The sequence below is a fragment of the Plectropomus leopardus genome, chromosome 5 (genome assembly GCF_026936395.1).
Source record: "Plectropomus leopardus strain MGB_pleo_1.0 chromosome 5, ASM2693639v1, whole genome shotgun sequence".
NCBI lineage: Eukaryota > Metazoa > Chordata > Actinopteri > Perciformes > Serranidae > Plectropomus > Plectropomus leopardus.
Genome location: NC_142180.1, coordinates 10,152,247 through 10,165,016, shown reverse-complemented (window position 1 = coordinate 10,165,016; position 12,770 = coordinate 10,152,247). Strand labels below are relative to the sequence as shown.

The 12,770-nt window shown below is 39.3% G+C and overlaps 1 protein-coding gene across 1 annotated transcript in view; it reads right to left on the bottom strand.

Annotated features, from left to right (window-relative positions):
- Positions 1-12,770, bottom strand: part of fndc7b (fibronectin type III domain containing 7b) — a 54,938-nt gene that overhangs the window by 31,081 nt on the left and 11,087 nt on the right. Inside the window, exons 12-24 of the mRNA XM_042513396.2 lie at positions 11,700-11,951; positions 10,775-11,035; positions 10,422-10,685; positions 9,297-9,557; positions 8,932-9,192; positions 7,855-8,112; positions 6,722-6,982; positions 6,345-6,602; positions 4,839-5,099; positions 3,483-3,749; positions 1,894-2,157; positions 388-645; positions 14-277 (exon numbers count right to left, since the gene is read on the bottom strand). Of these exons, the coding sequence (XP_042369330.2) occupies positions 14-277; positions 388-645; positions 1,894-2,157; positions 3,483-3,749; positions 4,839-5,099; positions 6,345-6,602; positions 6,722-6,982; positions 7,855-8,112; positions 8,932-9,192; positions 9,297-9,557; positions 10,422-10,685; positions 10,775-11,035; positions 11,700-11,951 (3,390 nt within the window). The remainder of the gene's footprint in view (positions 1-13; positions 278-387; positions 646-1,893; positions 2,158-3,482; positions 3,750-4,838; positions 5,100-6,344; positions 6,603-6,721; positions 6,983-7,854; positions 8,113-8,931; positions 9,193-9,296; positions 9,558-10,421; positions 10,686-10,774; positions 11,036-11,699; positions 11,952-12,770) is intronic.

Genomic DNA, 12,770 nt, shown 5'->3' with positions numbered 1-12,770 from the left:
ATTCTTTTGCTACCTGACTGTACGCTGTAGTCAGAGCCCTCGATGGTGCCACAGTCAATTGATGATGTGGTGACAACAATGCTGTAGGTGACGCCACAGTTTAGGTTCGCAATGTCACATCTTGTAGTCTGGGAGTCGCAGGTTGCACGGGTGTTATCGCTGCCGATGGCCATGGCAGTGTAAGAGCTGACGTCATCGATACTCGCCCTCCACTGCACCGCGAAGGAGTTGGCACTGCAGTCCAGGTCTGCTTCAACCCTGTCTGGCAGACAGTGAGCTGTAGGATTGGGGAAAGAGGGAAAGATGATTAATTTAATCATTCGTTCTTTGTTTTTGAGCTTAAAAACATTGAAAGGACAACGCAGACATTCTGCAGGTGTCATTTACCCGAGTTAAAAGTTAAGGATGCTCCCGTGCTGCTGTTGCACGTCGCACTGGAAGCAATCACGACCGCTGTGTACTGGTGTCCGCAATCCAGCTTCACTGAGCAGGTGGTTGTGTTGGATGTACAAGAAACAACATGGTTGTGGGTGCCAGTCACTGTAGCTGTGTAGGAGACAGCGTGGGTACTCGGCGCCCAGGTCAGCGTTCCCATGTTGGTGCCACAGTCTGCTCTGGCAGTCAAGTTAGTCGGAGGACATGGAGCTAGAAAAGAGATTTAAAGCAAATTATTCTGTGATTCTCGGAGAAATATACCATACAACTTCAAATAAAAGCCTAGTCCCAAATAGACGCCCAGTCTCTTTTACTAGACCGGTGTAGCTCAACATTTTGACCAATAAACATCTGTCTCAATTAGAGGCCCAGTCTGGTTGCCGAGCAATTCATTTTTATAGAAAGTCTTTGGATGTAAAAAACTGGGTTGCTGGCTACCTGCTGGAGTTAACGTTAGTTTGCTGCTTAGATTACACATACAAATACAGGTTTATGTTTAAACTTTTGTCAATATGGACATGCTTCAAACAATATTAGCGTGGACATCATGAGCACCAAAGACAACAGTATTGTCAGCATAGTAAATAAGAAAGACACAAAAAATACATAAGTAGATGTAAAAAGAAGTAAGGTGAACTATATTCATAATTACAGATTTAAAATTAGTTGGGTTTTTTTAAGATTAGTTTTTGGCATTTTAGCTTTATTAGATAGGACAGATCAATAGTGTGAAAGGGGGAGAAAGAGAGGGGACGACATGCAGCAAATGGCCACGAGCGGGAGTTGAATCCGATGCCTCTGCGGCAAGGACACTGCCTTCATTCATGGGGCGCCTGCTTAATCTACTCAGCCACTGGAAGCCCCAGATTTAATAGGAGTTTACAGAATTATTATAATTTTAATCATTTTTTAGGTCAATTCTTGTTTTGTATTTTGTTGTGTTTTACTTTCTAGTTTTTTGCTTTTTGTTTTGGTTTGTTTCTTCTTAGGTTTTTTTGGCCAATTTATTGTACTTTTTACAGATTTCTTGCTAACCTCAGAGTCATTTCTTCTTTTGTTGCTCATTACCCTCTGCCCATGTTTTTGAAGATAAATAAATAAATAAAAAGCCCAGGTTTCAAGGGGAGTTAAATGATCAATTTGATTGCATTTTTGATTGATTGCATGCACCTTTGTGTGAAAGGAAATAAAAGCCTGTACCATATAGATGCCTGTCCCAATTATAAGCCGGTAGCATTCAGTAATTTAAGCCAATAATAGCAACAGCTATTAACTGAAGTTTTGACAACTACATTTACAGACTGACCTGGGAGTTAAAACTTTACAGAACTTTTAAAATCTTTAGCTTTTGTTAGCTTAGAGAAATTACCGCTGAGCAAACCACAGTGAGAATGACTTTCTCCAATTGTAAAAGCTGTACATTATTGAAAGTAATCAACCATATATCCAGATATTAACCTGTCTCAGTTTGTATAGGCTTGCTGAGGACACTGGTGCACTCATTGTCCATGGCAGCGACTGTCAGAGTATACAACTCGCCACACTGCAGCCCGGTGAGCACATGGGACAGCTGGGTTGTTGAGAAGTTGGCACTCGCCCCGCCATCTTCTTCAGAGTGGACGAGGTAGCGGACACCACTCTCTGGACTCGGGTCCCAGCTTACTGTGATGTCATTGTTGTTGCAAGCTGTAACTCCGGTCACATTGGTCGGTGGGCAGATGACTGAAAACGAGAGATTTGGGGGAAAAAAAGCTTATTTGAATACAGCTTTTTCCAAAGTTAAACCAATAAGATAATAATTCAAATGACCCTGTGATTGAAAAATTATAGCTGTTGAAAACTTAAACATCTAGAATAATCATATCATGCATCAACTGATTGATTATTAGTAACATATTTACTTAAACATTCTCATTTACAAAATACAAAATTACAAAACACACTCAAATTAAAATAATAAGTGATATTTAAAACCTTAAAGAAGAATCATGACAAAACTACCATTATTCACACTAAAACATTACTACACTTAAGCAAATTATAAGACTTAAAAGGTCCAGTGTGTACAATTTAGTGGCATCTAGTGAAGTTGCAACATTGCAACCATCCAAAGAGAACTACGGTGGCCGTGACAATGCAAATGACCCTATCTACAGCCAGTGTTTGTCCACTATGGCCTATTGTAGCACAACTTGGCAGACGTTGTGAAAAAAGGCCCACTCCGTATGTAGAGATAAAGAGTTACTTCTAAGTAAACAACAACTCAAAGACTATTAGTTTAAGGTGATTATACACTATTAAAACATCGTTTTGAACATTATATTTCATTTCCGTCCTACACATTGGACCTTTAAAGTAGAGCTAGGTAATAATTGTATATCGATATTATAGCAATAGTGTGACATGAGACCAAAAATCATCTTACACTTTGGGTACCGCAATATCCTTTTTGTCCTTTCCTGGTTTTAAAGGCTACATTACATTGAAGTGGTGTCATTTTCTGAACTTATCAGACTGTTCTAGCTGTTCTGTTATTAGTCTTTACCCACTATCCACATCACTGATTATTTATTGAACATCTCATTGTGTAAATATATTTTTTAGTAAGCACCAGTTATCAGCCCCTACAATACCATTGCAATGTTGATATTGAGGTATTTGGTCCAAAAATTTGTGATATTGAATTTGCTCCATATTGCCCTAGCATAAATGTATAGATTGACATGGGAAATAAAATAAGGCTAATTGTGCAGAGAATTAGATGAGAAGACAAATAACTCCAGTGTCTGTGCAGTAAGTATGAAGCTGGAGTGATTAGGTTAGCTTAGCATTAAGACTGGAAACCGGGCAAGCCTGGCTCTGACCAAAGTTAAAAAATATTTTAAAATGCAACTGAAACTCATTAATTACCACCTTGTAGTCACTCAAAATAAACGATTCCTCTAACAGGCGCACAACCTTCTCATCGACCTCTCAGCGAAAGGCAAAAAAAAAAAAAAAAGAAAAGTCAAACAATTCCTTTAATTTCTACATTTACATTTTCTGACCTGTCTGAAAGGTAAAGGGCACACTGGGCTCGCTCATGCAGCCCCGCTCTACAGTGACCACTGTGACGACTGCTGTCTCGCCGCAGTGGATATCTGTGAAGGAGCAGCCCATTCCGTTGGCCATGCAGGTGTAGTTGTGTTCATCCTCTGCAAAAGGTATAGCTGTGGCCACATAGTGATCTGCTTGGAGGGCATCGTTCCAGGTCACATGGCCCACGTTGCCGTCACACTGCAGGGACACATGAACGTTGGTGGGAGGACAGGGGCCTGAAGGAAAAAGAAGAGGGGATGGGAAACACTTTTAGTATTTAATAATTCATATGATATAGGAACTATAATAAAAGTGGCACAAAGTCTTGTAAACGTTTAAAAACTACAGTGTAGAAATACTCTGTTACAAGTCATAGCACTGCATTTGAAATGCTACTTAAGCAGAAAAATATTTGCATCAAAATATACTGAAAATACCAAAAGTAAAAATACTTATTGTGCAGAATGGCCTATTTAAGAATAATATATTTTTTTATTTTATTTTATTTTATCAACATTGAATTATAATTACCAATACATCCAGAATCAGAAATACTTCATTGATCCCTGGGGGGAAATTGTGTAATAAAATAAGAATAAAGTAAAATTATAAAATGAAATAAAGATACAAATACAAAAGTATAAACTGAAATACAATATGCATATTAGAAAAAAAAAATTAAATAAAACAAAAATATGGGTATTATGCTTCAACTTCACACCAGTGTTAATAATTACCATTAATGTTTTCATTAGGTTAATGTTGAAGGTGGTAAAAGTGGACCCAAGTTTGGTCACTTTTTACACTGCTGGGTAGCTTGTGGACTTCAGGATCAATAAAGTTTTATTTCAACTGATAATACAAGATCATCATTTATTTGTTGATTATATTTTGTATTATTAATCTGAAGTAATTTAGCCTATTTAATTAATGTAGAGGAGTAAAAAGTACAATCCTCTGAAATGTAGTTGAGTTGATTTTTTTTTTCAATTGCACCAAAAAAGGAAGAGAATACTCCAGTTAAGTACAAGTACTTCTGAATTATTCTTAAGTACAGTGCTTGAATAAATGTAAATGTACCACTGGCATCTGGTGGCATCTAGGGGAACCGCAACAAGTTTGGTTGCGATAAATAAAATGGAGCAAAAGGCCAGTTTGTTTTGTTTTGGTTTAGTTTATTTCTTAGTCTTTTACCTTGATAACATTACCGTATTGAAACATGTATAATATTTTTTATATAGAATATTATTAAAGGTTACACTGAGAGCATACTTGAAGCTAATATCACATGAAAGTATGTGCATTTTTGCATTTTTCAACCTCACCTGCAATGTAATTGTATGTGTAGCTGTCAACGCCCTGACAGCGACCAGAGAAGGGTGTGACAGTGATCAAGTAGGTCTGGGCGCAGTGCATGTTGGGTAGGAGACATCTTGTGTCGTTTACGGTGCATTCCTTGAGATCCCCGTCTCTGCCGACGGCTGTCACTTTGTAGGAAACTGCGCCGGGGCTATGTCCCCAGCTCACCTCCGCTGTGTTGTTGTCACACACCAGGGAGGCACTGACGTTCATGGGAGCACAGGGGGCTGATGGGAAAACAAGAGGAGAAACAGAACTGAGTCTTTGTGTGAAATGCACTAATGTCCACTTATAGCTAACTGCATTTTTTTTAGGAAAAGTTTGCCTTTTTTCTAGATTGCCTCAATTAAGATATAGTCATATATACTGTGTTTGTCCCCATGAAAGTCTTACTGATCCAAATATACCAAAATAAATAAATAAACATAACAAAAACATGTTACCTATCCACATATCATTGCTATCTTGAATATACAGTGTGTAAGGCATAATCACACACAGCATCAGCTCTTTTGCTGTTATTCTGTCATTAATTTAGGCATATGTTGAACACACATTACCCAATGATGACCATGGTCCTTGAAGCCACAACTGTGAGCCAGAAATTTAGCGAAAGCCATGTTTTACCTAACAAATACACTTATATTATCTTATATTAACTGTGACTTCCTAAACAGTGAAGATAATTGGCATTTCATGGATTTTTTTGATTGTGAAGGTGCAGGGACTGTACGCCTATGCTTCCCTCTCTCAGGTCTCTACTGCTTTCCTGGCCCCTCCCACCTTATTATGGGATTAGTCTCACCTGCTGAGAGGGCAGATACATAAGCTGGTTGGTTGCCCCTTTTCCATCAACTTGGAACGGGATCCTGTTCCATCATCTAATTATGAACTGTTCAAAGCATTTTGACCAAAATCAAATTGGTTCAGTGCCCAAAAAGTTGGCTCTCAGCTGCACCAAAAATTAGCAGGTTCTCTAAGACCTGAAGTGAAAACTGTGACAGCATCAGTGGGTGTGTCACATTCTATAAGTTGAAAAAGTCTTCATCTTCTTCTCATTATGCATGTTTTTTTAAATAAAAACAAATGCTTGCAGTGACAGAGGTAAAGCCGACAGGTAATCGATAGGATCTGCCTTCCTGCTACTTTTGTTTGCTTGTGCTGTGCTTCTCCTTTTTTTTTGGATACATGTTTTATAAAAAAACATGGGTAAAATGGCAATGAGCAACTTGGTAAGAAATGTTTCACAAATTGCAAGAAATTGGTGGAATTTACATTTTTTTTCCCTTTTTATTCATTTTATTTTTATTAGTTTAAACTGATTTTCAGTTTTGTTTTGTTGAATCCCCAAGTATAATTTTTTTGTAGTTAAGAAGATAAGACTTAAAAAAATCCTCAGTCGTTTAGAGTAGATTGGACTGGAAGGTGAAGCCACAAAAACACGAACAAACAACACGTTCTCGCACTCTTACCTGTCTGTATTTGTGTTACACCTGGCACGCTGCTGTTGCAGTGGCCGGCCACAGCTGTCACGCTCACGTTGTACATTCGACCACAGAGCAGAGAGGACTGAGAGCAGTCGGTCTCGGGGGTGCTGCAGTAGACCATGTGGTCTCCAGAGTATATTTTGACGTAGAAACTCTCCCTCCCCAAAGTATCGTCCCAACTCAGGAAGGCAATGCCAGTCTCACAGGAGTAGGTGTAGTCAACATTTGCAGGGGTACAGGGCGCTGGGTAAGAGGAAAGTACAGTCAGGTTCTGAAAAACTCATACTTGAATACCTCATGAATAGTTTACCACCCACTAAAATCATGTGGCCCTGAAGGCAGAGGTCTACATTTGAATTTACCTGTGACAATCTGAAAAGAGGAGCTGGGTTCACTATCACACTGGACTCCTTGTGCAACAGCCTGCACTGTGTAGGTGTGTCCACAGCGCAGCTCATCCAGGATACAACTGCTGTTGGTGTAGGAGGTGCAAGACGTCAAGTGTCCGTTGGAGGTTGCAGTGACAGTGACGCACATTGCATCCTCATCCTCAATCCAGGAGACGGTGGCATGGTTGGAATGACAGTCCAGGGAATGGTCCACGACCACTGGAGCGCAGGGGGCTGGATGTGGGATTGTCACAAAAATACAAATTTGTCTTTTAGAGGAATATTTTGGGTTAGATACAGTAAACAAAATCACCTCTTCCTCTTACACACAGGTGCATCTCAGAACTCTCTAAAGAAGATCAGGTTCATTGTTCATTTCTTTTTCACATACAGGAGCACTTATGTTTTTATTTTGACTTAAATCCCAAATCATTACAGTTTCTTAACACCAAAACAGTTTTATTTTCCCTTTTCTGTGCTCTTATGAAATAGGTTAGGGTTAGGATAAAGGGAGGAAACCCACGCCAAAGTGATCTATGGCCCAATAACATTTTTTCTGAAAGTAGTAAAGACTTGTAAGTTAGGTCTTTCTATAGGTTTGGAGTGCAACTGATTTAACCGTACTACAGCCCAACAGCCACAAGTACCTGAAGCACCACAGGTACTTTAAAAGGGAGCACTATTTTGACCTTTATTCTGGTACATAAAATGAAAAGGAATCTACAGTTTAATGAATATTTAACAGAATAAAGTAAAATAATAAATCAGACATTCTTTTTATTATTTTAGGCCAAAATATTCTATGAGTGATAAGGTGCTGTTTGTTGGGGATTTGTGACATCAGTATTTCAAAGAAAAGTTGCTCAGTCCTGCACATATGCATTACTTTTACAAAGATAACTGCTGACTGTCAGTGTACTGCATTGAGAAGTGTTACATACCATTCACAATCTTAATGAAAACAGGTTAAAAAGTCATATATCATACCTAACAATATGTAGTCATAATAATCTAAAAATGGTGAATGTGTATATCCTACAATAAACTGCACATGTGCTTCCCAATAAAACTAAAAACAGATTCCTTCCCTCTCTCTGTCTCTTTACCTGTGGTTACGTTGGTTTTGGCGAGTACGGAGCTGTTGCATTTGCCGTCCTCTGCCAGTACGGTGACAGTGTAGTGCTCCCCACACTGCAGCTGGATCAGGTCACAGGAAGTGCCAGTGGAATTACAGGAGTCAATGTGTCCGTTGGCCTCAGCGATGACTGTGTAATGATTTGCTCCAGCACTGGGTCCCCAAGTCACCGTCGCCACACCAGAGGGGCAGTCCAGGGCAGCAGTCACATTTGTAGGGTCACAGGGTGCTAAAGAAGGGAGGGAGAAATGAACAATATATAGTATAATATACAATATATATATAATATGTATTCATAGCAGTGGTTCCCAACTGGTGGGCCATGATCCAAAAGTGGGTCGCAGGTCCATTCTGAATGGACACAAGTGACTCATGACCATGTCGAGTTTGTAAAAGACACACTTATTTTTTGAAGTACAGAGAATTTTGAGAACATAGCTTTTATTTTATTTTTTTGGGGGGGGGTTATGACACTGGTTATGAAGCAATAATAAGCACTTTTCTGGCTGCAGTGACTGTCAGAAATTTGAACCTTTAATTTCTGTTTTTTAGTTGCTGGATGTGATAAATGGTGTCATTTTGGCAATCATTATTTTCACAGGCCTGTGTTCTGGTAGGCATCTTCAAAATCGTTTTCTTCAAAATCACAAAAAAATCTTTGAAGAAAAAAAAGGGAAAATCAGAATAAAACTTTAAAAAGAAAAAAAAAACCTGCGTACCAGCAGGTTTTCTTAAAAAAAAAAACAACAAAAAAACAGCATTTTTTTTTTCCTGAAGGGGTCCCAGCTTAGCCCTCAATTTCCTCAAATCCTAGAAACGCCTCAGACTTTTACTAATTGAATTTTATTCTTACATTTATTCTTATATTTTATTTAATTGTGTTTTAAGCCGAAGTGGCATTAATATTTCATCAAATAAAATTGAATATGTGGTCATTTCTCTAATATGACCTTGAACTAATGACTGAGGAGAAATCGGGACCCAGTAGCTGGACCACTTGGGAACCACTGATTTATAGTATGACTTAAAAAAAAGAATTATCATTTACCAGTTCTTGCTGAAACTGTGGCGCTCTCAGAGCTGTTACACCTGTCGTTCATGGCCATCACACTGAACATATACATCTGAGCGCACTGCAGATCGGTGAAGAGGCATTTCCGGTCAGATGAGTTGCAGGAAGAAGAGAAACCTCCCGCTCCTTTCAATGTGGAGATGTAGGAAGCTGCACCGGCAGCTGCATCCCAGGACGCCTGTAACGTGTTAGTGGAGCACTCCACCATGCCGTTGACATTCACAGGAACACAAGGAACTGAGAAAGAAATGATGATGGTGAAAACCATTTTACTATCAAGAGATCATTTCCTTCAGTCTGCTGCATTTTCTGTATTTACATATAGCATACAACAAACGTACCAGAATTAACAACTTCCGTGGCACTGCTGTGTCCTTCACATGTGCTGCTGATGGCTTTGATCGTCACATTGTACTGCTGGCCACACTGTAAATTTGTCATCGTGCAATTTGACTTCTCTGTCATGCAACGAAGTGCAGAGCCGTCTCTGGCCAGGGCGGTGACGCTGTAGTTTAATGGCATGGATGCAGGATCCCAGCTGACGGTCAGTACGTTGGTGTCACAGTTTAAGGTGTTGAGTGAACTCTCCACAGCACATGGGGCTAACAGGGGGCAAAAAATGACACTCAGTGGCAATTCAAAAAAGACTTAGTGGCAGTGGTTTAGGTTTTAGGCCACTTAAGGGCAGAGTAGCACACACATAGATATACAGTACCTAAATCCTTTTTTGTCTTCAGAAATAGCAGAGGTGGGATCAGGTCATTATTTTGCAAGTCACAAGTTATTCTAAAGTCCTAACTTTGAGTTTCAAGTCTTAAGAAAATCATATCATCAATCAGTCATCAATTGCAGTGCCATTTTAATAACAGAGTAAGAATATATTAAACATGCAAAATAAATGAACGCTTTTTAAAAATGTTATTTATTTATTCAAACATGCTTGTTAAAACAAGTGTCACTGAATTGCATATATGTCTGTGAAAAACTGAAGTTGCAGTCTGACCACCAAATTCTAATAAGTTCATTGCTGAGTCTCTGAGTGGATGTTTGCGCAAAATTTAAAGAAAGGTGTTCTTAACATGTTAATGAGAATGAGACGCCAGGTCACAGTGACCTTTGACCACCAAAAACTAATAAGTTGATAAGTTAATAAGTTGAGTTTAAAATGGACATTTGTGCCAAAGTCGAAGAAATTCTCTTAAGGTGCTCTTGAAAATGTCACATTCACAAGAAATGCAAGACAAAGGTCAAGGTCACAGGGACCTTGACCTTTGACTACCAAATTCTAAACAGTTCGTTATTGAGTCATTGTTGAGATATTGTGTTCACAAAAATGGGATGGATTGATGGGTGGACATGCCAGCGTAAAGGCATGAAAAGATGATATTGATAAAGATTTATAAGAAATGGTTTAGAAAGGGAGTAAAAGGAATTAGGAAGAAAACAGACATGCGCCTCCCTCTCACCAGTTGTATGGGTGACTGGCTCACTGTCAGGACTTTCACATTCCCCATCTGAGGCTGACACGGTGAAGTTGTACTCCGTGCCGCAGTACAGATCATCCAACTGGCAATTGTGGCTCATTCCTGCGTCACAGGTCACAGTGTGTCTGTCTGCGCTCACTGCCTTGCCGGTGTAAGACACTGTATTGGGGCTATTCCTCCAGGTTAACATGGCAGAGTCATCGGCACAGTTCACAGAGGCGTTGAGCTGAGAGGGAGCACAGGGTGCTGCAGAGGAAGGACACAGAACATGTGGATGTATGAGTTGGACTGTGAGAGGATGCACATTTCAGAAATTAATTCCTGCTCATCTCTACCTGTCCTTAGTGTCTCCACTGAGCTCTCATTGCTGGTACAGGTGTCGTCCATTGCAGTCACCACAACTCTGTAAACCTGGCTGCACATGAGACCCTCCAGCGTGCATGACGTCCAATTGGAAGAGCACTGCAAGCGTCGGCCATTTGTATCCACTGCGGTTACTTGGTAGCGCAGGGCACCACGGCTTGCTTTCCAAGTCACCTGTGCGAAACTCTGGCCACAGTTTCTCCTCACAGTCACATTAGTGGGCACACATGGCGCTGAGGGAGGGTAAACATCAGATCAGATCAGTACGTTTTTAGGAACTGTCTTTAAATTATTTCATATAATGCTGAAAAAAAAATGCTGAATTAAAAATGAAAATGAATAAAAACAAGTCATGAATCTACAGCCATTATGTATTTTCTCTGCACTAAGTCACACTCATATCATGTCTCACTTAACTGTTACACAATTTACAAGTTTTTTCTGATTGATTTCAGACACATTATGGAATGTTAACCTTTTAAACTTGAGCAAATTGGCTTGATTTCTTTCAGAAAACATGGGAAGAATGCAACAAAAAGAGAAGACAAAAAGAAAAAAACGTCAAATAAATAAGTGAAAATGACCTGAAAATGTATGGATTTTTTGGGGACATTTACCAATTTTTTTCCTCGCTTACCCCCCTTTTCCTAATTTTCTTGTCATTTCCTTTTCACCTTTTTCTGTGTAATTGTAATTTGCGAGGCATGTCTTGTCAAGTTACTCATTGCCTTTTTAGCCTTTTTGTTTGGGCCCAGTCCCATTTGCTCATGTTTGAAAGGTTTATATCCTTGTGAACGGTGTATGAATGCAGCACAAGAAAACTGATCTGCATCCAGGTTTCAAAGGGTTAAGAGACTAAACAAAAGCAACAACACATTTGTCACATTGCTCTCTTACTTTCGCTGATAGATAACTCCGTGGGTTGACTGACACAGGTGCTGTTGAAGGACGTCACTTTGAGCGTGTAATCCTGTCCGCACTCCAGTGTGGAGATCATCAGGCCGGGCTCCGTGGTGATATACGACATTTTCTCATCGCCGTTTGTGGCCACAACTGTGTAGCCTTGTACATTACTCGATGCATTCCAACCGAGGGTGAGTACTTGTGACCGACAGTCTAAGTCTGCGCTCACGTTGGGCCCACACGGAACTAGACATAGAAAGAGGAGAGACAGGTGAAGCATGCTCCTCGCAGATGTTCTACATGCAGGTTGATCTAGACACTGCATTTAGGAGAAAGCAGAGATTTGAACAACTAAGATTACACGGCAGGCTGCAATGCACATGACCAACTCCTAACCGACATTATCCGGCTCTGTAGTTGCTGAATGCTCCACTATGTTCACCAATTGGTCGCTAACTCTGTCTGCTATACATATATTTTCTTGTAACACAAAAAACCACTTGTGTTAATGTATGTAATCAACTGCAGATGTTTCATGGTGATATCTGTTAGTGAAAAAAAATTACCCCCATGTCATATTTTTTTGTCTACAAATGTATGGAATTTTAACTTCAAAGGTTATTTTGTCAAAATTATTTTTTTTTTCTCAGCCAAAACACTCTACTTCAGTAGCACTTGCACACATACATATAGCATATACATATGCCTAGTTTTATTCCTGTCTTTACCCTAAAGGTTTTTACTGGGGGTTTTGTTCATATGTCACTAAAAGCTTGATTTATGGAGCATTTTAATCTCTTTAAAAAAATGTAATAGATAGAGTTATCCAAAATTCTCTCTGTAATAAACCTTTGACTCTTGTGTGTCAACAAAATGAAAATATTATTTTGAATATCCAGTGTTAAGATTCCTTTTCTGTAAATGTATACAAATCTGTTAATATTTAATTAGATTTAAAAATCAAATTTCAAAAGACCTGTAATACAAAAAAATAATTGTCTCACTGAAGAAATTTCATGCTGGTATCCTCTAGTTTAAACATTTTGCCTTATTCACCTGGGGTGT